This window comes from Phocoena sinus, chromosome 1, assembly GCF_008692025.1.
Source record: "Phocoena sinus isolate mPhoSin1 chromosome 1, mPhoSin1.pri, whole genome shotgun sequence".
Taxonomy (NCBI): Eukaryota; Metazoa; Chordata; class Mammalia; order Artiodactyla; family Phocoenidae; genus Phocoena; species Phocoena sinus.
In genome coordinates, this window is record NC_045763.1 from 139102914 (window position 1) to 139127264 (window position 24351).

General features: G+C 49.4%; 1 protein-coding gene across 1 annotated transcript in view; it reads right to left on the reverse strand.

Annotated features, from left to right (window-relative positions):
- Positions 1–24351, reverse strand: part of NMNAT2 (nicotinamide nucleotide adenylyltransferase 2) — a 199385-nt gene that overhangs the window by 21506 nt on the left and 153528 nt on the right. Inside the window, exons 4-10 of the mRNA XM_032632226.1 lie at positions 19233–19321; positions 18383–18450; positions 16113–16191; positions 12583–12709; positions 10949–11029; positions 9749–9793; positions 5600–5676 (exon numbers count right to left, since the gene is read on the reverse strand). Of these exons, the coding sequence (XP_032488117.1) occupies positions 5600–5676; positions 9749–9793; positions 10949–11029; positions 12583–12709; positions 16113–16191; positions 18383–18450; positions 19233–19321 (566 nt within the window). The remainder of the gene's footprint in view (positions 1–5599; positions 5677–9748; positions 9794–10948; positions 11030–12582; positions 12710–16112; positions 16192–18382; positions 18451–19232; positions 19322–24351) is intronic.

Here is a 24351-nt window from a genome sequence, read left to right on the forward strand (position 1 = left end):
TCCCATTTTAGTGACTTGAAATTTCTTGGTGTGAAAATATAGTCTATCTTATTTTTTCTCCAGGCTTATCCCAAGCTAAGTCCTCAGCTCATTACTCTACATTGCCCCCTAAAGAATATAATTTTGTGTGCTGCTGAGTAGGTTAAACAAGATGTAAGGAGAGGGCATCCAACAGAAACCACACAACAGTAGGTGAGGAGCTTCTGAAACATGCTCCAGCCATTTCGGGAAAGAATCCTCCACCCTTCTTCTGACCCCTGCTCCTCTCTGGAGGGAAGGCCGGGTGGGAAAGCATTTCCAGGATGGCTCTGTTAGTGCAAATCAATGAATGATCCTTTAGAGGGGTTTCGCAGAGGAAATCATTCCCACTCCCATTTCCAATCTGCCTGGGGGTGTGGGAAGGCAAGGAATTCCAGACTCAAGTCAAAAGCGTGAAAACCAAACCAACAGTGCCTTTCACACGAGAACCCTATCTCCCATGGTAGGGCCGAAGCCGCCTTCCCCAGAGCTGGAAACACGGCATCAGGCTTATCAGTGTGGAGACCTAATCCCCGGGGTGGAAGTGTCCATTGGGCTTCCTGGCTGGGGCTGGACTGTCTGATAAAAACCATCTGAGCCTGAAGAACCAAATGTTTGTCTTTGCTCCATTTATCCTGGAGCCCTGGGATTTCTTCTTGAGTGGCTAGTGCCCCAGGCTCTTCCTCTGTTTATTTTCTTTGGTTGTTTTCCCATAGCTGGTGGATGCAGGAAGCAGTTAGCCCATGCCTGGTTGGCTGGAAAAAGTAGAACACAGCCAATTAGAGCCAGCCTGTGGAATGTTGGGCTTGGAGAAGTTCAAAAAGAAAGAAAAAGAAAAAACAGTTTCCTCATTGGCCCATCTCTGGTGCTTGATGTTCCACCTTTGGGTTTTCGTTCCTTTGAGTTAAATATTGACCCTGGCTCATTTAAAATGCAAATACTGTTTTCAAGCAGGGAATACATTTAATCATTAAACTGAATGATTTTGCCTGCTTGCTGAAAAGTCAAGTCTCCCAGATAAGGACCAAGATAAACCTTCTATTTCAGCCAGCTGGAACCAACTCCCCAAAAGGTCTTATGCCCGCCACTGGACCTTTTACAGCCTTCTCTCAACCTCAAAAGCCCTTCTTTTTGCAGGCACTTAACCCAATCCTGCCCATTATTCAAAGCCCAGCTCAAGTGCTACTACCCCCTCCCTTGTGGCCTGCTATGAATTACACATCATTCTTCCCACTTGTCTGTCTTATCTGGATTAGGGATCTGAATGTATGCCAAGTCCTGCTCTGCTGCTAATAGCTAAGTGGTCTTGGACAAGTCACAATCCATGTGAGCCCTGGTTTCCATACCTATAAATGGGAACCGAGATTCCACTTTCAGGAGTGTTCCGGTGGTTAACTGAGATAATCCACGAGAAACAAGCAAAGTGTTTATTGTGTCTCCCCATTAGAAAGCAGAGTGCACAATGGTGGGGAACTTTGTCTATTCTGTTTTCTCCGTTCCTCCAGCCCTAGAACAGTGTCTGGCCCATGGCAGGTACTCAATAAATATTTCAAAACCAATGAATAAATAACAGCCAACATTTATTGACTGCTTACTAGGTTCAAGAACTCTTCTAGACTTTTTATGTGTTTTATTTCATGTAATATAAAGAACTAATAGAATAAAAGCTGTAAGATATTTTTAGATTGCAAGTGCTGCGAGGACAAACAGTGTGCTTATATTCATACTGGGCACTCAGTATCAGCTGAAAGATTGATTGAACGAAAGAATGCTTGAATCAGAATTAATTGCCCGACTGCCTTCCATTATAATATGATGGACAAAGCAGCTGGCAGCATCAGATTCCCTAGACGATGGGTTTTGTCTGGGGGAGGGGAGTGAGGATAAGAGTTTCCTGTTTCACAAATCTGTCCATGGCTGACCCTTTAGGCTTTGGCCTTGACTTCCCATAGATCCCGGTCCGTGCCTGGATATGTGCTTTTGGTGCTGGTGTCAGGATGCAGCATAGCAAAGATCAGGTCTCCTGGGGGAAACTAGTTCTAATAAAAAGTCTGGGAATGGGATGGGATAGAGGGACTGGGTCCCAAACTCCAAAGGCTGGTCGAGGAAACTGGATCTTGCTCTCTCTCAGGAATCGAGAATGAAAATGCCAACTGCCAGGCCACACAAGCAACTCTTTTGTATTCCATAGAAAGAAACATGATGAATATGTATGGAATTTTCTCCCCACAGAATGTAAGGGGAAGGGGTGTGTCATTGGTCAGAGAAGGTCAGAATTCACTATGGGCTGATGGATTTTTGTGTCTGTTGGGAAATGCCCAAGGGATGTGTTTGGGTGGGGATGGTTGTTCCTTTAGTTGTGTAATTAGATTTCTGGATGGAGAGCATAGGTTCAGGAATCCAAAGCAAAAGAAAGCAAGACTGACTGACTCAACGGAGAGTTTGTGATTGTGCCGAAAGAGGGCTTGGCAGCCCTACTGTAGAACAGACTGTCCCAGCTGCTTTCCAGCCTGGGTGGGGCATTGCTGCTCCACGGTCCCCACTGAGCTTTCTTTACAGAAGGATGGTGGGGCTTCTATGTCTCCCAGACCTGTCTGAACTAGTGGCTCTCTCTTGGTTTGTTCCTGAGGATTCTGGAGAGACTGGAATGCAGAGCAAGGGTCTAGAACTTTTCCAAGAAACTTGGTTCTCTTCCCCACCCTCCTGTCCCATCATTGGCAGATTCAAGGCTTCAGGTTCATGGTCACTGAGCACAGGTCTGTGGCCAGCAAGTATCACTTGGGACACCAGGTGATAAAAAGAAATGTGTTCTGATAAAGGGTTGAATAAATGAATGAAACCTGGGACAGAAGTGGGTCTCACATACCTGATCCCTGGTAATCTCATGGTTAGGAACAGAGATCCTTGAAACGGGCCGCTTCCAGGCAAACTCCAGAGGCTAGAACTTTCTATTAGAATAAGCAGGGCTCACCCTGTACCAGTCTTGAAAGAAAGACCTTCCTTTTCTAGACCCTGAGCTCCAACTTTCCCCAAATATGGACAGTGGGGTAATTCACTGAGTTACTAACTAGTTTCATGTTCCCTATATATGCCTTTGCCCAATCCCCACCCTATTTCTAGCAGAGAACCAGACCCTTTATGAGAGGACCTTTCAGGGCAGAAAATAGTACGTTTTGAAGTCAATGGCTTTAAACCACTGAAGAGATTTCCCTAGATGTCCAGAGGAGGGGAGAGAAAATAGGGGAGATAGCTTCAGAATAGAAAGAAGAGGTTCAGCTGCCCCCCTCCCACACTAGAAAGAAGTTAGAGAGCTGTGAAGCCCACCCCCTCCTCCCTCCCAGACAGCACCCTAAGGGCAAAGCCTCAGAAGAAAATAGGGCCAGGATCATAGGTGGGTTGGGCCCAGCACGGGGCCTTCCAGACTCAGCCAGGAGTCGCACGGCCCAGGTGGGCCTGGAGCAGGTTGCCATCCACCTCACTGGACCGCGAAGGACCCAATAGGGAAGATGTCTGCGGCGACCCTGATGAGCTGATGTTCACGTTCAGAGCCCACGAGAGCCTCTCAGGTTCTGCTAGTCAGTAATGAATGAGATTAACTTTCCATCATCCCTGTGGGATGGTGATTTGGAGTTGAATTTTCATGTGATTTAAATAAATTGTGATATTTCTGGCACACTTCCGTTGTGGCCTGAAATTCACACTTGTTACATACGGAAACAGCTCCTTGATTTTGATTTTTTTTTTTTTTTGCCTCTACCTCGGCTGTCATGATTCTAAGGACCCCACAGATTCACTGTCAGTTGAATCAGGGAACTGAGCAATTGGTTGGGTGGGAGTGGGGAGGTAGAGCTCTAGGCTCTAGAAAACCATCCAGAGTGAGCCCTGAGGGTCTGCTTCACCCAGTCCCCCTTCTGCCTGTGCTGTGGACTGAAATTCTCAGCACCCTGAACAGGACAGATGTGGGGTCCCTGCTGGTTTGGAATTGCTGTGCCTCTGGGAGCAGCCAGGCTAGGTGCTCCCATCTCCAGGATCCCTGAAACTATGCCTCCCCTCTTGGTCATCCCACAGCAGGTTAGCATCTATGCCCTTCACCTTGAATATTTATGTGTTTATCTATGTGTCTACTTAGGCACATTGACTTATTAACAGTTGTTGTATGTCACTGTGTGTCAGGTGCTAGGCTGGGCACTTTACGTGGATAATCTCACTTAATTCTCCCCAAACCCTATGAGATGGGTACTATTATAATGCCCATTTTAGAGATGGGAAAAACCGATGCTCGGAATATATTTTGTCATGAGCTGTGTTGGAGCAGAATTAGAATCTTGAGTTTAACCCTGAAGGGTCTCTACTTCTTTCTCTCTTCAGAGACATATATGTACATGAAAATTTTTCATATGCAGACATCTTACCAGGTGGTAATACTTGGTACCAGGTGGTACCTGATACTTGGGGGCAGGGACTGTATTGGTTATTTCTTTAAAAATCTCAGAATGCTATAGATAACATTCTATATAGATTTTTGAAAAACAACCAAGGCCCAAAGGAGTTGAGTGATTTGCATGGGGTCACACAGTAAGTAATGAAAAAGTACTAGGTCTAGAATATCTGCCCTGAGAATCCAACTTTCAAAGGGCTATGGGTTTGGGAGCTAGCATTAGCTCTGGCTATCAGATGAATGAATTAATGAAAGAACAAAAATGAATGTACATCTGAAGGGTGAGTAACTCATGAATTAGCTGGTTTAAGACCATCTCTGTCAGATCTGGTACAAAAGATGTCCAATGAGCTTCTGAATGGTATAAGTTTAACTTCCTAGTTCCCTCTATCCCAAGTCAATTGCCAGAAGGATCCTACTGACCTTTTGCTGTTAACTTCTCCCCTCTTGACCCCTTTTCTCTTGTTAAGGGAATTCTAGGGTGGTATTTACCACCTCTTCAAAAGAATCAAAGGAAAACAAAACACACAATAATTTCAAAAGGGCAAAGTCTTTTAAAAAAAATTCCTCCCTCCCCCATCTTTCCCCACCAGCACACACCCTCCAAGCACTACATGGAGAAGGTATTCTATGACTCAGATTGCTTTTTTTCCCAGGGGCTTTCCAGGAGCAAGCCTGAGGAGGAGTGAGTATAAAAATACAGGACGAGATAAAGCTGGGGATAGGTGAGAATTTTCTTTTTTTTAATTTTTTTTTTTAATTATTATTATTATTATTTTTTTTGCGGTACGCGGGCCTCTCACTGTTGTGGCCTCTCCCGTTGCGGAGCAAAGGCTCCAGATGTGCAGGCCCAGCGGCCATGGCTCACGGGCCCAGCCGCTCCGCGGCATGTGGGATCTTCCCGGACCAGGGCACGAACCCTCGTCCCCTGCATCGGCAGGCGGACTCTCAACCACTGCGCCACCAGGAAAGCCCTAATTTTTACTGGAGTAGAGCTGCTTTGAGAATTTTCTTCCATCATGATGTGAATGGGTTGCCCATTGCCCTCCTGTGTGAGGAGGGAAGTCTACAGGTCAAAGTCGAGTGGTCCCTCCCCATCCATCCCCACGCCAGCTGTGCACAGGCCATAACCTTGCTACTCACATCTGCCTCATTCCAGAGCCCTGGGATGCAGAAGGACTCCAGAAGGTCACTGCCACACAGCAGCAAGATCCGCAGCTCTGAGGAGGGGGAACAAAGTTAGAAAAGGGAGTGAGTGGAGGCCTGGGAAACATTCAAGTGTCAGCCTTCTTCCCCCGCTGAACACAGAAGTGTTCCATCCTTGGGGCTCCAGAGCCCAGTTCTTCCAGGCACCTCTGCTCACCCCTCCCCCAGGCTCATTTACAGACCACCCTCATTCCCTGCAGGACGAATGCAGCAGAGAGGGAGACTAACTGTCCTGGTTTGCTGGTACTGAGGGGTTTCCATGCTAAGCCAGAATGGCTGGTCACCCAAACAGAGACTGAGCCAGCTACATGCCTAGTGTGAGGTCTAAGGGTCTCTCCTTTGCTCCGTATCAAACCAAAGTGCCCATGGAGTTCGGTTCCTCCGCTGCTGTGCATTATCTGGGGTTTGTCTTGTCACAAGCACCCGATGTGGGGGGGCAGGGGACACCGAGTGCACCCTCAATTCATCAGCTAGCTCAGCTCATCGGACGTCCTCTCTTTACATGGCCAGTGTCCTCAGCGAACGGCTTGAGAAGTGAGGCTGCCCCCCACTTCCCTGACTCCCAGGCGTACTTCTTGCTTGTCATTTGTTTTTCTTCCCTCATTAAGCTCACTCTGAATTACCCCAGTGAGGCCACTGTCATTTAAAACAGGCAGCAAACTGACCGGGGCATGAACACTGAGCAACAGGGGGAAAAAGAATCCTGGGATTCTCAGAACCACGTGGGGAGAGACTTCCACCTGGGCTGGGATTCAGGTGGTGCGTCTGGTTCCCTGGCATCCCAGGCCCTTCCATCAAAAGGCTGTGGCTGTGGGTATCTTGCCCGAAACAGTGACACAGCCCCGCTCTGAGTCTTCCAGAGAACGCTTCCACCCTGGACCCTGAGGCCGAGAGATGGGCGGCAGCTCTGCCCGCCTCAGACCCTGTAGCTAGCTCAGGGACCTGACGAGGACTTTCAGGTGGTGAGCTCGCCCTGGCTGCAGGCTGAGTGGAAGGCTGCTGGGCTGGCGACTGACAGTGAGAGCATCTCACGGTCCCAGGTCAGTGCAGCTCATACTCAGGGAGCCCCATGGAGCCCTGGGGTCTTAACTCTTAAACATTCCTGCAGCCTCCCCTCTCCCCTCTCCTCCACGTCACACTGTAGTCTCATGGTCTGTTTATGTCCAGGGACCTTAGTTGATCTTTATATCTCCAGGGCCTGGCAGAGCGACCTGTGCACAGTAGGCGCTCAGGATGTGTTGAATGAGTGAACAACAGACAGGCTGACCGCAGAGGCCATGTGGGCAGGCTGTCTAAGAGCCTTCTGGGCGCTCTGGGATGGCAGTCCGGGATGGTGATTGTGGCCTTGTCTCTTGAAGCATGGGGGCCCTGGTCAATGGTGCTTCCCTCTGTGTTAGGCCACCAGCCTTCAGATGGCTGAGAGGAGCCAGACGGGGCTCGTTCTGGGATCCCGTTGTTCCCTGTCTCCAGCTTGGAGCCACCCAGAATTTCAGGTCAGTTCTCTGTTGAAAGGCTGAAGCTCTGTAACTGTGGGCCTAAGAGTTCGGTTAGCTGGCGGTCTCCGGACGACATGCTGGTCCTCAGCTTCTTCTACATCAGTGATTCTCAACTGGGGGCGATTTTGTCTCCAGAATTTGGTAATGTCTGGAGACTTTTTTGGTTGTCAAGACCGGAGAGAGGGGTGTGCCACTGTGCTTAGAGGGCAGGAATGCCACTCAACAGTCTCCGCAGCACACAGCAGCCCGCATGACACAGGATTATCTGGTCCCCAGTGTCAACAGTGCCACGGTTGAGAAACCCTGCTCTACAGCCATGGAAATGAATCTCTTTTCTATTCCCAAGCCAGAGACTCACTTTCTCACTTGAAAATAATGTAGGATTATTTTTAAAGCCAGAGCAGATCAAGTTAAAGCGCGGGGTTTCCACCTTTGCTTGCAGCACTGGAACAGACGGATTTGTCCCAGGCCCGAGGCCCTGGCAGGGCTTGGGATCCCACGTGTGGCCGCTGGAGGGCAGCAGTGGTTTCTCAGGTTTATCATCTGAGACTAAGGTACGTGTTTTCAGCCCCTAAGCCTTGGGTCTGGGGCAGGCCCCGGGAGCAGTCAGCTTGTTAAGAAAGTGGAAATGGAGCCAAAGGTGCTAACTGAGCTAGGAGAAATGGCTTTTCCCTTCTCGTGAAGCGTGCAAGGGGATTTCAAAAAGGGGACGTGTGAGCCAGAGGGCCTCACAGCACAGTGGTCTAGAGGCCAGGCAAGCTCCCTTCCTGGGACCTCCTCTGGGTCCAACTTTCTTCCCCAGCTCAGGATCCAGCGAGCCAGAATCAGCACTCTCCTGCCACACTCCCCTCCCGGGAATCCGGGTTATGCAAAGCCCCAGGCCCTGCAGCCCCTTCCACTCCCCACTGCGCACGGAGGCAGCTGCCACCTGTACCACACGAGGCCACAAATCCATCCAGACAGCTGTAGCCACTCAGCTTTCCTTTCTCTGAAAGAGGAGTAAGATGGGGCTAAGACTCGCCCTGCGCCTCGCAAGGCTGCAGTGAGATGGTAAAGGTGGAGTGCTAGGAGCAAACACCCATTGCATTGCCTCTCGGTAGGAGGGGGAACTCCCCAGGGCGGGACAGCCTGATACACGGGCCCTGGGTGCTGGCAAGGTACAGAGATCCCAGCTGAAGCTGGGCCACAATGCATTCTTCCTGGAACAAGGTGTCGGAGGAAAATATACATTGGAATAGAGCTGAAAGTCTGAAGACTGCTCTGAGCTCCGCTGGCCTGGCCGAGACCCCGGGAAGGTAGTTCCTGGCCAGGTGTGGAACCGCGGGGAAGGGGGAGTGCAGGGCTTTTGGGTGTTTGGGGCTGTGGAACCTGGGGTTGCATGCTTCTTCCTGCTGGCTTTGGGAAGCATCCAGAAAGGCAGGCGCCCTTTCCTGTGGTCCTCAGACAGCCATGTGCTGGTAAATAAAGCCTATTAAAACTTGATAAAAGAACTGGGAAGTGAGGAGTTTTGAGTACTTAATACTTGTTTTGAATACAATGTATTTAACTGTTGCTTAATGTAATTTAATTTTTAGTATAGACTGCGTTTAACCACTGGTTGGTAAGATCCCTGAAAATTTTACAAATGGCCCTAGCGAATAAATAAGAGCCAACTCAGGTGCACCACTGCCTGGGATCAGGGGACAGGCCCCAGAGAAGTTCCTCGAAATGACATCACATCTGCTGGGCCTCCTGGGAGAACCCAGTGCCCAGATGCAGCCCCAAACCTCCACCTCTAGGAGGGGGTGCCTGGAGCATCTCTGCAGCTCGAGTGGAAGATTAAGCGTGTCAGCTGGACACCAGGCTGCCCCTCATCCTAGAATTTCAAGCATTCCAACTGTCACTGACCCTCCTTGTCACCTGGTAGCTGCATCAGCCCCAGCTCCACTCTTGCTGTCTGCCCTTTACCCGGCTTCAGATACTTGTGTCTCTAACTTATTCTGGAACCTTGGAAAGATCTGTTTCCTGGTTTGTTTCCTAGGGTTGCCCAGGACTCAGCTCACTTCTGTGGGGGATTAGCTCCTTCCCATCCTGACAGCTCCGTGTAACCACCCTCCACCTGCTCTGGCCCGGGGCCTTCACTGCCCTCACACACAGTCGGGGCCTTAGTCTCTACTCAAGGCTGCGGGGGAGGTCACAGGTGTGGCTTTCTGCCCCGTCTCTCCTCATCTTCCAAAAGCCAGAATCCTCTGCTGAGGAAGGTAGGGGAGCTCTTCTGCCGCAGGCACAGTGCTCTGGGCGAGAGAAGAGTCTCTCTGGCTGGCAATGAACTCAACTTCCATGACTTCTGAATGAGGGAGAAGAGGCTCTGAAGGGAAAATTGCCAACTGATCCCATCCTACCTCCTGGGAACCTGCCTGAATCTAGTATGGAGATGTTAAAGGAGAGATAACTAAGAATATGATCTTAGCTTGGGAACAATCAATTATCCCTCTAAGAGCAGACCCTGCTGCAAACACCACCCAGGGTTTGCAAGGCTCTCCCCTCCCCTACTTTGCCCGTGGTGGAGGCCGGTGGCTCCAAATGTTCCCACGTGCCCAGCCCCACTCACCAATCTCCTCGTACCGCATCACTGTGCCCAGATTGGCATTCTCATCTAGGGAGGAAAGAGGAAATGCAGAAGCATCAGGGAACCAACTTCCGGGTACCTGATGCGCGTTCTGTACAAGAGACTCCACAGAGGGAGAACCCGGGATGGGGTGATTGGGTGGGAGTAGGGACATTTGAGTAGCATAAATGGAGAGCACCATCCAGCTTAAAATGGAGAGGGGGCATCTCCTCAGGCTCCAGAGGCAGGATTCACTGTTCTGGGACTTTCAGTATTGGACAGCCTGGCTGGGTTGCCAATGACGGACACACATGTGCTCATGCTGAGCGCCTTTTGTTTCCTTCTGTATTTAGGGGAGGCTGGCCACAAGAGCAACTTCCTTGAACCTAGGGTGACAGCCTGTAGTGTCACACGGAGGCGGCCCTCTCCCGTTCAGCGTTCTGGTTCAAAGAACAAGCAAAACTGAGTACGCTGAGATTTTTCACGTGGCAGAATGGAGAGCCCGGGAAAGAAGTGAAGGACAGAGGCTTTACCATGTGCTCTGAGTGTGCACGCCCACACGGGGCACACGGTGTGCAGAGCACCATGGAGACGCCATCCTGGCCCCCTGGCTCCTCAACCATCCCTCTTAGTTCCTATTCCAGGTTGGAAATTAGAAATCTGAGAAATGGCAGAAGTCAGCCCCAAAGAGTCAAAGGAATGGGGGCTAGACCTTCAGCTCCTCTGCAGAGCCGAATTTGGGGTTTGTAGGAGAAAGGGCCCCAGAGACAGCTATTCTCATCTATGCTGAGTCCTTAGGGGAGCAGCAAAAAAATGGAGAAAATTAAGGAAAGGGCTTGTGTGTTCTTAGCCTCTCAGCAGGAGTGCTGACACTGCCACAGCTGGGAGGACCTGAGGGAGGATGCTGGGCCACTGAGAACACTCAGGCGGGTGGAGACCTTCTCTAGAGGGAAGGACCAGAACAGCCCAAGGAGGGGAGAGGAGTGGAGAAGGTCTCCAGGATCCCTGAGCCAGGATGATCACGCCTCTGGGCTCCCATCACACCTTGGCCCTGTAGGCCTGGTAACATCCTCTCTTCTCTCCCAATTCTTGCTCTATAGATGCTCATCCTACAGCAGGTGCTGGGGCTTGTCTGGTGAATGAACAAAGGGAGGAGGGAAAGAAAAGAGGCGGGATTGGTAAAGAAGGTCCTTGCTCTCTTACCCACAAAGGTGAAGCGCTCCACCGGTGGGCGGACACAGCAGATCCGGCTTAGGCTTTCTCCCACCTTTCCCAGGATCTTGGCTATGGGAGAGAGGGCAAGACAGACAAGGGACAGACGGAGAGAACCACTCACAACTCACACTCGCGTCAGTCCCACATTTGGGCCACTGTAAACAGTGGAGCTGCACTGGAGGGGCAGGGGTTGGGTCATGGAGGCAGTAGGAGGGTGAAAAGAAAGAACAGAAATATGACAGCCCAAATTCCCTCTTCTCATTCCCAGTCCAAGGCACAAGCATTCTGAGCCCTAGATGGGAATCTATTTTCTGGTCGTGTTTCTGTTGAAAAATTGGAAAATATGGAAGAGGAATATATATAAAAAGGAAAATAGAAAGCACCCATAATTCCACTGCTAGAGATAACCACCACTAAAGTATGCATATACTTTTTTATTTTCTTCCATTTTTATTATGTGTACTAATGCAGATATGTCTACGTAACATAAATTGGATCACAGTCTACATTTAGAGGGCCTGTGCCCTATTTGCATTTTTCGTTTTTTAATATCATGTGAATTTCCTCAGCCACCCCCAACACTAAACAGTAACACCCAAATCCACAGAGATTCAGCCTGTGGCGAAGAACTCATTTGGAGTAATTTCTGCTGGGCAAAGGCCTTCCTTCCCTTTCAGACGGTGTTTAGAATAATCAGACATCCTACTTTGGCTGAGAAGGATCTGGTTTTCAGTGACCTTTCTGAGCTCTAATCCAGAGAAGTTTTCTGAGCCCCCAGACGTAGCTATATGCAAACTATGAAATTCTGGCTCATCCTTGTGAATTACCCTATTTATGATAGACTGATAACCAAATAGATTATGGTCTCTAGGCTTGAAAAGTAATACCAGGATCTGTCTCCTGCAATTGGCCTTGAAGAAAATATTAGGAAGAACATGGACCTTGGAATCAGACAGTCCTGAATATGGATTCTGGCTCTTCCACTTTTGAGCTGTGTGACCTTAGGCAAATCACTCACCTTCTCTGAAGCTCAGTTTTCTCTTTGTAAATGGGAATATAATATCTATATCACAGAATTACCGCATTAAATGAGAACCCGTGTAAAGCACTGAGCACCATGCAAGCATACAGTACTAGGTGCTGGGTGAATGTTGGGGGACCCCTGCTCTTTGTCAGTGAAGGGATGGCTAAGAGTGTGGGACTCTGGCTGCAGACTGTCTGGGTTGGACTCCTGGCCCTGCTACTTCCTTACTGTGTGACCTTGGCAAGATCCTCAACCTCCTTAGAAAAGGCAGAGAAAAATGCTGCCTTTTGTCTTTAATTCCCACTTAAGGCAATCATATTTATATTAAAATTCACACCATCACCCCTGTCTCTCTCTGTCTCTGCTCCTGTCTCTATTATTGTGACTATTTCTCTCTGATGCCCTACATTAAGAGTTCTCAAAGTATGGTCCCTGGACCAGAGCATCAGCATTGACTTTTTAAAAATGCAAATTCTCTTCCTTTTTCCAGACCCACTGAATCAAATTCTGGGGCAGCGTGTAGCGATCTGGATTTTAACAAGCCCTCCAGGCGATTCCGAAGTTTGAGAGCCACTGCTCTACACCAATGTTCCCCTACCTGCAGTGGGCTTGGTGGGCACATTGCTGTTCTGGTAAATGGGCTGGGAGGTCTCATTTTGGGGCTGTCCAATCACAGGCGTCATGGAGGGTGTGTTGACATTGGAGAGGATGCAGCCAGTCACCCGCTGGGGGAAGGAAGAAGGGCAGAGTCAGTGTCGTTAGCCCAGGAGACTTATGAAAGCCTTTCCCAGTTATCTCCAAACGCTCATCTGCTTGTCCGTCATGGCGAGGTGTCCTGGAACTGAGAACGAGGACTGGAGGTGGGTTCTAGACCCAGCCACACCCTGTGACCACACTAGGCTAGCAGGAGGTGAGAAACGCGTGGGATGTGTTGTTTCACAGACCTGGGGTCAAGTTTGAGCTCTGCCCCCTTCTGGCTGTGAGACCTTGGACAGTTACCTGCTCTGGAACCCTCAGCTCAAGAGCCTAACATAGAGAGGTAAAAGAGCCACGCTTCGGGGCTGCAGAAGGACTACACGAGCGAGCATACACAGAGCACCTTTAGAGCATCTGGCTCCTGGCAGGAACTTTGTACATGCTGTGACCTTCTGTGGAACATGCACGCCTGCCCTCCCTGCCTGCTTCGTGGGGCTCAAATGAGGTCATGTCTGCAAAAGGGCTGTGCAAGCTTGGGAAAGGTCGTGCAAACACCAGGCGCTATCACCACCTGCCGCCTCTCCAGGCCAGAGACGCCAATGACAGGGCCAAGCTGGGGAGCAGTGCCAGGCGGAGCAGGGTGTGTTTGTGCTGCAGGAAGAGGGCGGCGTTCTGGGAACTCTTGCGCCTGCTCAGAGGGTGAATACACATTCCAGAGCCAATCGGAAATTCTATGTGTATTATCCATTGTCCTCTGTTATCTGGCCTGCTGCTCCTCTCTAGTGCTAGAGAAAACACAGAGCTGATAACGCAGCATTCTTCACAGCTGACCCAGAAGCAACCCCCCTTGCCTGCGGGGAGTGGAACTATTGGGCAACAGAGAAACAAAGGGTGAATTTTCAATCTGTTTAGCTTCATAGGGCTGTTGCTTATTCAAGGTCCCTTCCCTGAAAGCCAGCTTCCCCTCAATCCCTGGCCCACCACCCTTTCTGGATTATTGAGTCCAGCTGCCAGAGGACGCCAAGTCCCAGGACTGGGGTGACCCTCCAAAGGCATCTTCCACACACCACCGTGCAGGCAGAGCAGAACGTGAGTCCTTCCGAGCCCTGGAAGGGCAGGCGTTTGTCTCGTGGGGTGACCTGTCACTTCTGCAATGTTCCTGACAGGAGATGGTCACGACAGCAAGCAGCCACAGCTGGGAGCCGGCTGAGGTTGGGGACCACAGGACCTTCTTAGCCTGCTTTGTGGGATTCTCTGTCCGGCTGCGGCTGGTGGAGTGGAAGGGACAGTCTGCCTCCTTTTTATTATGATTTCACATCCAGAAAAGAGAACCCCACATTCTCATTAAATAACCGGTCTGGTAGCTGAGGATTTTCTTCTTCTTACCGCATGCATCATTTGTCCCATTCGACTTGCTCTATGCTGGAGAAGAAAAGTGCTGGCCCTCCACAGGCTCCCACATTCTCAAAGCCTTGCATCACCTATTAAGCCCCATGTCTCTCTCTCCAACAGGTCCACTCTCCATGCCAGGAACACCGGCCTGATGCTGGGACCGGGGAGACTGGGAGTTAACAAGCAGCTCCAAGCTCCCACTCCAAGGCGGGGGGCCATCGGGACTGGCATTCTTCGCCGGCCTGTGAGCATCACTGCAACAGCTGTGGGTCGTTGGCCAAGCATCTCGGGCCCAGACTCAGGCTTCTGGGCCTGAGTAACAGAGGGAGGGCTCGGGAAGCCCAGACATTTAGACAGCAAAACAGCAGCCAGGCTTTCTGGCCGGTAGAGCCAGGGCTCAGGCATGCCTGCAGGGCCCCTGATTCCTCCCTTCCATCATGCAGCCTGAGGCTCCTGGGTGAAGAGAAGGTGCACAGGCCCCCAGTGTGAAGCCACTGAGATTGAAAGGATGTCTGCGAATCTCAGCCTTTCCTGACGGGTACATCCTTATACAGTAAGATGGGATGTCTTTTATTACTGCTGTTGTTGAGACAAGCCCAGAGGAGCAAGTGAGGGCCACCCTACATCAGAGTCCTTCCAAAGGGACCAGGGAAGACTCGGAATGTGTGTGAAGGGTCCTGAAAGCAGAAAGAAAGGAGATGGGTTTTCTTCAATTCCATGGGGGAAATGCTTATTAGATGAAGGAACAGCCAGCTAGTCCTCTCCACTTCTCTTGCTCTTGACTCCCTGGATGGTCTGGAGCCCCAGAATTCCACATCTGTTCAAACAAAGCACTGTGCACAGCAGGTGGAGAGCGGGGGCATTGGGGCTGCTGGCAGCTCCCCAAGGAGAAGATTCTGAAAGGCCCCTCTGACAGCAAACACAGATGCGATGGAGGCGCCCCCTGTGTCAGGACGATACCATTCTGATCCTTGTTTGGGGCTGGGGAGGGCTGTGCATCAGGGTCAGCGGAGGCAAGGAGGATGGATTGCGTCTCGTCTTGGTGGGTCAGGCTTCTTGCTATTGCTGGCACCGCTTTTCACCCCCGCACGTTGGGAGTCGATGGGTTGCTATCGATCTGTGAAGGGTGCTTTCTGCACACGCTGACTGGTGCTGCTGGCTGGTGAGGAACCTGTGCTTACCTAGCAACCAGCTCCTCGCCACTGCACACGGCCACAAGCCCTAGGCAGCCATCTGTGTGGGCTAGGCAGTCACTGTGTGTCCTCAGATACCCTGTTTCACCTCTCTGTGCTCCCTTTTACCCACAAATAAAACAGAGATGAGGGCTTCCCTGGTGGCGCACTGGTGGAGGGTCCGCCTGCCGATGCGGGGGACGCGGGTTCGTGCCCGGGTCCGGGAAGATCCCACATGCCGCGGAGCGGCTGGGCCCGTGAGCCATGGCCACTGAGCCTGCGCGTCCGGAGCCTGTGCTCCGCAACGGGAGAGGCCACAACAGTGAGAGTCCCGTGTACCGCAAAAAAAAAAAAAAAAACCAGAGATGAGAACACTGTCTGCCCGTGGACTCCTGTGAGGAGGAATGAGTGTGCGTGACAGTACGATGCCTGCGGGTATGAAGTACGGCAGTCGCGGCAACCTACGCTGGGGTAAGAGGACCAATGGGTCCCCAGGGGGTGTGGCAGGAGGACCCGGCTGCTTGTAACTTCGCCCAGTGCCCTTCTCTCCTCCTTTCTTTGCTCGCTTCTCCTTCTCTCCTCACTTTCTGAAGCTTTCCAGCTGTGGTCTCCTGAATCCCACCTTGAACTTACTGCCAGAAGATGAAAACTGCCCCAAGTCATATCGAGGAGGGGGACAAGGCAGGAAGCAGCCTCTGGCGCTGGTCTGGGTCCCTAATTCACTGCCCTCCGTGGTACTGCTCAGAGCCTGGTCTCCCCCACCGCTGGCGGAGAAGCAGGAAACAACAGGTCAGTAGGCCAGCAGCATCCTTTCCCTGGCCTGCCCAGCTTCCGTGGTCCACCCAACCCTAAGCCTGGCCCAGCTTACCTTCATGAGGTCCCGATGGTGTTCGAGGACGCTGCAGGTTGTCTGCCAGGTGTCCTGATAGCACTCCCACGGGTCCACCCTGACAACAGGAAAGGTGTTTCCCTTGGTTTCCATTCTCACACCCTTTGCTTGTTGGTTCCTTCCAATGACATGGCTCAAAAAGCTTAGCAGACCTGGTCATACCAAGTACTTAGACCTCGGATCAGGTAAAACATGGGCTTGAAACACCTTCCTGAGCCTCAGTTTCCCCACTGTAAAATGAGAGGAGTTTGACACAGGCTTACATGAACAGTTGCTGGTACTGGTCTGGCCAGGTTTAATACCAGCACCAGACCTTCCCAACTGTGGGGCTTTGGGAAAGTTATATGATTTTTTGGTGCTCACTTTCCCATCTGTAAAATGGGAATAACAATAATAACTCTCTTGCGGGGTTATTAGAAGGGGTCAATGAGTTTTCTATGCAAAATGCTTAGTATAGTGTCTTGCTCTTATTCTTACCTGCAAAATGGGAATTCTCCTCTGGACCTTATAGGACTGTGATAAGAATGAAATGAGCCAGGCCCTCATCAAGCGGCGACTGCAGTTACCTGAACTGGGGAATCTGCCCATGTCTGACTCCCTGTGCCGTGGGGTGCCCTGTGGGCATGGAGGTGGGCATGGCAGCCAGACCGGAACGTATAGCCCCGCAGACTGGCCAACCCCTGCTGCACACGGGATGTGAAGTGAGCAGGGATCCAGCCCCTGACGGATGCAGCACTCGGGCTTAATTACCAACTTAATGAGCTGCTAAATTGGGACGTTCCTCAAACACGTCCTTAGCAGTTGAGCATTCCCTCCCTAGCCCCACCTCACAGCCCACCTAAGGTTCCCAGAGATGAGATCTCATGAACTGAAAACACTTAGCAACCCAGCTTGCCCTGAGCCCCCAGATCCCTGACTACCCTCCCCCCTGAGATGGGTAGACACCTGACCTGGCTAAACAGGCTCCCCCATGTTCAGGGACTCTGCGCACCCATGCCCCATCTCTAGAGCTATCTCCAAGCCTCTCTGGTGACCTCAATTCGCGGAATTCTGATTTTCCCAGTGCCTGGAGCAGTGCAGGGCAGGCAGTAAGTGCTCAGTGAATATTTGTTGAATGAATGAGGGAGTTATTTCAGAATCTTCTAATCACATACAAGCAGTAACAGTCTCCTGTTCAGTATTTCCCCCACTGGACCCCATTTTCCCCGGAGATCATGAGGTGCCGTGCTAAGAGGCTCCGTTTCTACACTGACTTGACCACAGATGTGCTGTTCCCTCTCAAACTCCTTGACTTCTCCTGAGCTGTCTCCCAACCTCACCTCTGTCTCAGGGGGAGGGAGGGGATGAGAAAGTCTGTAAAGGGCATGCACTGCTCACACAAATCACTGCACACAAATGGCACGGATCACTATTTAATTATTATTGTTGCTTTCCTTCACTGCTCCCATTTCCACCCACCCCATCTCTTCTCCGCTAACTCTCTGCATCCCTCATTCTGAGGTCAGTGGCCCTTCATTTCTCTCCTTTCCTGGAAACCTCTAGGTGCTGCTTATTTTTCCACGAGGCAGGGGGTGGGGGGAAACACAATACAAACGGTGTATTGTTATTTTTTTAAAAAACGTCATCTTCTCATGCAAATTATAACTGTAGGAGCTTTGGGGGGCATAATTAGCATAATTAGTGGAGGTTTGCTTTAATTACACGGCAAGCACAGTGGATAATGGTGTCTGCCATCTTAGAACTGTGCAGGGACTGTCTGAGGGAAAGGCCGTGAGCGCTTGGACCTCCCCCCACCCCCACCCCGCCCCACACCTCTGTCCCACTGTCATCGTGGGACCCTAGGAAGCCTGAACAGGAATGGAAAATAGCCAAAGCCGGGGGACCTTCCCTGAAAGGTAGTGACAGCTCATGGAAGTGAGTACGGATGGAAGTGGAGAGGCATCTCGGATTTTCTGGCCCTGCCTCACCCCAATCCCAATGATGTTTGTGGAAGCTCTGAGCATACTCCTGAATGCAAACGTGCCAGAGCAGATGAAACACCAAAAGCTCCCTCTTTAGTTCCCCAGGCTGTATAAATTGGTTAAAAAATAAAGTCATCAGGCCACCCCAGAATGCTTACGTTATTATCGCCTGCATGCGGTTAATCTCTCCCCTGGCCTCCCCACTCCTGTGGGGACTCTTCCTTTTCTCCACCCATTCCCAGGGTGTCCCTGGGCCACCCATCTCTGGCATCATCAGGCCAGCCCTACCTGATCCAGTCGGAATTCTGGACGGCCAGCTGACACATGATGAGACGGTGCCGGCTCGACACAAGGCCCTGGGAAGCAACAGAGCAGTTGTTGGGAGGCTCACTCTGCTCCCCACAGACTCCCTAAGACTCCATCCCAAGCCAGCCCATTATAAAAGTGCAGCATTTTTCAGTGCTGACAGAGAATGAAGGTGTGACCCCTCCACATGTCCCCCTGCTACACACAAGCGTAGAGTGGCAGGGTGGGCAGGAGGGAAAGAATGGAGGGTGTGTGCAGTATACTCTCCTCCCCCATCAGGGTCAGAGGTGAGCCTCCACTGATGAAGAAGCCAGTGTGTAACCAGCACAGACAGGAGACTTAACGTGGTGAGTGTTGCCTTGTTTCCCAGGTCCATCTGGCTGGGTCACTTCCCCAGAGCCCACCAAGTTGTATCTGTGGGGGGAGGTTGAGGTCTGGGAGGGCTTCTAGATTTTCTGGGATGTGTGACAGGGAGGGAGGGGCAGGGAAATGAATTTTAAATCCGATTATAGGAGGCACCGGCCTTTTTCTCCTAAAATCCCAGGAAAGATTGCCCAGCCCATAACCAGCCCACAGTTTGGCATCCGTGCCGAGTCACATGGCATGGATGAGTTCTGACTGGGCCTGGTCGCCAGCAGCTGTTCCTCCCAGCTGCTGCCCAAGCCCCATTCGCTCAGGTCTGACTGTGGTCCAGAGATGGGAAGCAGGACACCTGCTAATGGGTGTTTTGCGTTTCCAGGAATCGTAGATGGCAGTGGAGCAGTTTTACATCAGAGGAAGCATCAGGTCAGGAAGGGGGGTTAGGGAGGAGAGGGGCAAAGGAAGAACCCACCTGTTTTCCATAGGAGTCATGGACAGGAGACACAATCCCACCAATGACAATAAACCTTCCAGTTTTGTGTAGATAATCTCTGGCTCTTTCTAATTAAGAGAAGAAAACCTCACATTATTAAAGAGGAAAGGTGTGGATTAGAGGTGATCATTGAAATCAATACGTTCAGCTCCGTAAGGCTTATTTCCCATCTTTCTTGCCATTTAAATAGAAAGTGCCAACTTTCAAAGCAAACATTGGTGATTCAAAAGGTTATGGAACCAGATTTCAGCCCCCAAAGCAAAAGGATTTAGAAGTCAAGGGGATTAATCCAGGTTTAAAGGTCCAGTGCTGGACTAGCTCCGAGAGATTTAAAACAAGCACCTCACTCAAAGCCAAAAGAGCAACTGATTGGAATTAACCATTATGATCACAAGCAGAAATTATTCCGAAGTGAAGGAGTCATTTTTTAAAAAGAAAAAAGAAGAAGCCTTCTTATAATATGAAAGGTGGGCTGACTGCCTCATGGAGTTACTCAGAAGAGGAAAATCACCAAAGCAAATTTAAAGGGCCTTCTACATAATTAGGGAGAATTAACAATCAGACCAGAAAACCAACATTACAGTCGGTTGAGAAAAGTTCGGCCAGAGAAAAGCCTTTTTCTTCGGCTGAAAAAAAGTCATGATGTTGGCTTTTTCAAATTTACCAGACAAGCCCAATTTCATTTTCATGAGACAATTTAGCAAACTAAGAAGTGATGAAGATTTTGGTTCTGTCTTTCTTCTAAGGTGGTTCATTGTACAAATCCAACAGGTCCTGAGCTACCACAGCTGAGGGAAGGTGGTATGGATTTACTGTGTAGGTGAGGGATTCTGTAAGGGAACAGGGGCTTGGGTGGCAAAACTGGCTGTATAGTTTACAAGCAAGCTTCCAGGATCACCCTGCTTGCTCTCTTAAAAATTTTAATTCTCACCACATTTGCCTCTTTTTTTTCTTTCGATGTGAAATCTCTTAAAGTTTTTTTAAAAAAGTAATTAATAAACTTTATTTTTTTGGTACAGTTTTAGATTTACAGAATAATTAAGCAGATAGTACATAGAGTTCTATGTATTCAGTCCCCCCATCTTCCGACCTCCCCCCCACACACCCCATTTCCCCTGTTATTACTATCTTGCATTAGTGGGGTATAATTTTTACATTTGATAGGCCCACATTGACACATTATTATTAACTATAGGACATAGTTTACATTGAGATTCACTCTTTGTATTGTATGGTTCTGCGGGTTTTGACAAATACATAATGATATGTGTCCACATTGGTTTCATAGAGAATAGTTCCTCCACGCTCAAAATCCACTGTGCTCTCTACCTATTCATCTCTCTCCCTCCTTCCAACCGCTGGTAACCACTGATCTTTTTACTATCTCTATAGTTTTGTCTTTCTCAAAATGCCAAATAGTTGGAATCACACACTATGTAGCCTCTTCAGACTGGCTTCTTTCACTTAACAATTCATATTTAAGGTTCCTCCATGTCTTTTCCTGGCCTGATAACTCATTTCTTTTTACTGCTGAATAATAGTCCATTGTCTGGATGTACCACAGTTTGTTTATTCATTCACGAATGGAAGGTCATCTTGGTTGCTTCCAGTTTTCACTGATTATGAATAAAGCTGACATAACATTCATGTGCAGGTTTTTGAGTGGATATAAATTTTCAACTCAGGTAAATATCAAGGAGTGTGATTGCTGGAACATGCAGTAAAAGTATGTTTAATTTTGTAAGAAACTGTCTAACTATCTTCCAAAGTGGGTGTACAATTTTGCATTCCTGCCAGCAGTGAATGAGCGTTCCTGTTGCTCCACATCCTCACCAGCATTTAGTATTGTCAGTTTCTAACATTATAACGTATGTCATCTTTGCTTTTTAAAAGAGTGATATTACCTCACTAGTTTCCAAATCTTATTCTGAGTCAAGAATAAATTGAAGGCCTTGTAGCAAAACCTTTTGGATATCTGAATAAATTCTATAGCCCCCTCCTCTCTTCCCTTTATACCCCAGTCTTCCTTAAGATCATTTCCATATGGGCTTTGGCTGTCACATACCCTCTGCTGCAATAAGCCAGACCTTCCTTCGTCTCCCTATCTTAGAAAAAGTGTCCTCTCTTTGCTCTCCACTTACCCAAGCTTTTCATGTGAAGCTCAGCTCCACCCCTCATCCAGCATGCCTACCCTGGCAACATCCCCCTTTGCTGGACTTACTGACCTACTAGCTCCCTGTGCATCCTGTTCAAGGGATATGATCTGGAAATTGTTTCTGAAAGTTTGTGTCTTTACTCCCCTTCTGTACTGAATTCTTCAAAGCCAGGGACTTTGCTGTAGAGAAGAGGTCCCAAATGCACAGCTAAAGGAGATGTGCAGTTAACATGCACGTGAAAAGCAAGGAGAGTGTAAGACGATTTACATTCAAACAACCTTGGCTTGTTCTGTTGCCACTTGACACACTGTACAGGCTTAAGAAAAGCAATCCACAAGTAGTTCAGTCTGTCACCCATGCCAGAGACTTCTTGGGCTCTTAAGCACTCAGCACAGTGGCTTGTTTATTGAGTAATGCTTGTTCAACAAATGCTCATACCTAGAAGCTCATGTAGCCACCTTCCCTTAGGGTTTCCTTCCACGGGGCCATGTCTGTCAGGAGAGCCACCCACTCCATTCCTCAGACCACACTCCAGAATTTCCAAGGGAAATAGGTTGCACCAAGCAACCTCATTGCCTTAGAAAATGTTATCCTTTCCCTCTGGCCAAGATGAGGGGGCACTTCCCCTGGCAATGCTCCAAAGCTCACTGTCTCACAAAGAAGCAATTTTTGAAAGGGATAGCCCCAAGCCTACACCCTAAAAAAGGATTCCTGATCTGAAATAGTTAAACACAGAAGAGTCATGATTGTGATCATGCAGTCAAATCAATTCAGTTAACATTTATTGAGCACAAAATACCATGATGGATCCTAGAGGGATAAGAGTGGCTTTATTTATTATTCTCCAAAGGTTCACAATAATAGAGAAACAGAAAGCTCTAGTGAGAGGCAAATTGGGTGAATGCTATAGCTGTGGCTTTCAATGTTGTTGTTGGTGGTGGTGTTTTACTACAACCCACAGTAAGAAATACATTTTATATCCTGGCACAATACATACATATGTATGTTTATGTATAATTAACTGAAACACATGTTACAATATTTTCTAGTACATTCTATGCTAGTAATTACAAATTTAAATAAAAAGCTGGTCACACCCTAGTAATGCGTGGCAAGCTATAGTTTGAACAACTCTGTGAGATACTAGGGCACGTGGGAAAAGGGACAAGGGAGGTAATTTCGTCTTTCCAAGGAGTGTGAGGAGTTCCAGCAAATATTCAGAAATTGCACAGTTTAAAGTATGCTTATCAACTGGTTTAGTCTTAACTACTAGGGTTAGGCTATAGGGGGCCTGGTAGGGGTGGGGTGAGGGTGAGGGAGGGGTACTGTTGGCTAAGCAAGTGGGAATCAAACTTCAAAGGGTCCTGAAAGCCAGGCAAGGAGTGTGACTTTTATGCTACTGTTTGGTCAACATGCATTCTATGGACCACTTGCGATGGAATTACCAGGGAGAGGCTATTAAAATGCAGATTTTTAGGTCCTCGTCCAGAGTTACTGAGTCGAAATCTCTGGGATTGGGACTTAGTCTACTTTTAAAATTAGTTTCCCCAGGTGATTCTTTTGCTCTCTAAAGTTTGCGAACAATAGACATACATTGACAATAACCATAAAGATGAAAAGTATAGATAATAGGGAATCATTGAAGGCTACTGGACATGGGGAGTGACATGCTCTGAGCTTGAAGAAAAACTCACAGAGGGATAGTGAAGATGGTGAAAAATCCTGCCTTAAAGGAGACAATCATTCCTGGCAGGAAGTTTTGGGCCAGGTGATGAGGGATAAAGGAAGAAGATGACCCATCAAAACTTCCCAGAGAATGTTCAGGGACCATGGATTTCCTCCTCTCTCCAGACATTCTGTTTGCTTTGCCTCTGGGGCTTTGCAGTTGGATGTGTCAATGCAATGCCATGTCATCAATATTTCAGACCATACCTTTATGACTGTACTAATAGTGCTAGGTTTTATATTCTGCAATTCGCTTGTTGCCTTAGTATCCTCTAATTTGTATGGAATGTCAGGCAAGTAAGAAACTGGAGGGACTTAATCTTGGAGGAGTCAAGACGGTGGTGTGGGAAGACGCAGAGTTCGTGTCTCCCCACAACTAGGGTGCCTGCCGGACACTAGTGGGAGACCCCAACACCCAAGGAGGTGGGAAGAACCCCCAAGTAAACCGGTAGGACATGGGGGGACTGAGGGTGGAAGAGAAGTGGAGTCCAGACAGGACCAGCACCCCTGAGGGGTGGCTGAGATGGGGGAGGGCTTCCCATGGCCTGGAGGGACCCTCGGGGGCTTGGATCAGAGGGGAGGGGGCCCAGCATTTCCACTGCCCAATCGGCCAGGGAAGTCTGCCTGGCTCTCTCTGGCTGGGTCCTATGCCCTCAGAGGTTCCCTCTGGGCTGGGTTGGTCCTGGGGGCTTAGAGGCTGGGAGAGATCAGGAGAGGCAGGTGGGAGGAACCCTCCAGGACAGGAGGAGCAAGAGAGGAATGGAGGGCATTTGTCCTGCCCACTAGAGCCCAGGAAGCCTGCTGGGCTGCCAGGTGGGGTGCCTCCCCACTCTGAGACCAGAGGTGGGAGGCACGCCTGGGCCCCTTCTGTTCTGTTGAGCCTAATCTCTACCCCACCCCACCCCTGCCTTTTCCAGCCCTGTGGCTACTAAGCATAGGCCCCACCCAGTGCCGAAACCTCACCACTGCTTAGTCCCCGCCCTCCACAGCCAAGGCCTTTTCCACCTTTTTTCTCCTCCTCCTTTTTACTATTGTGGTTCTGTTTTACCTTCTGGTTGTTATTTCATCTATACTTTTATTTTTATATTTTTTCTAACATAGTAGTTACTTTCCTAGTCTAATTTTATTTTTTACTTTGTTATTGTTCATCTTTTTTTTTTTTTTTTTTTTTGCTGCCATGCCCAGCTTGCAGGATCTTGGTTCATGAGCCAGGGGTC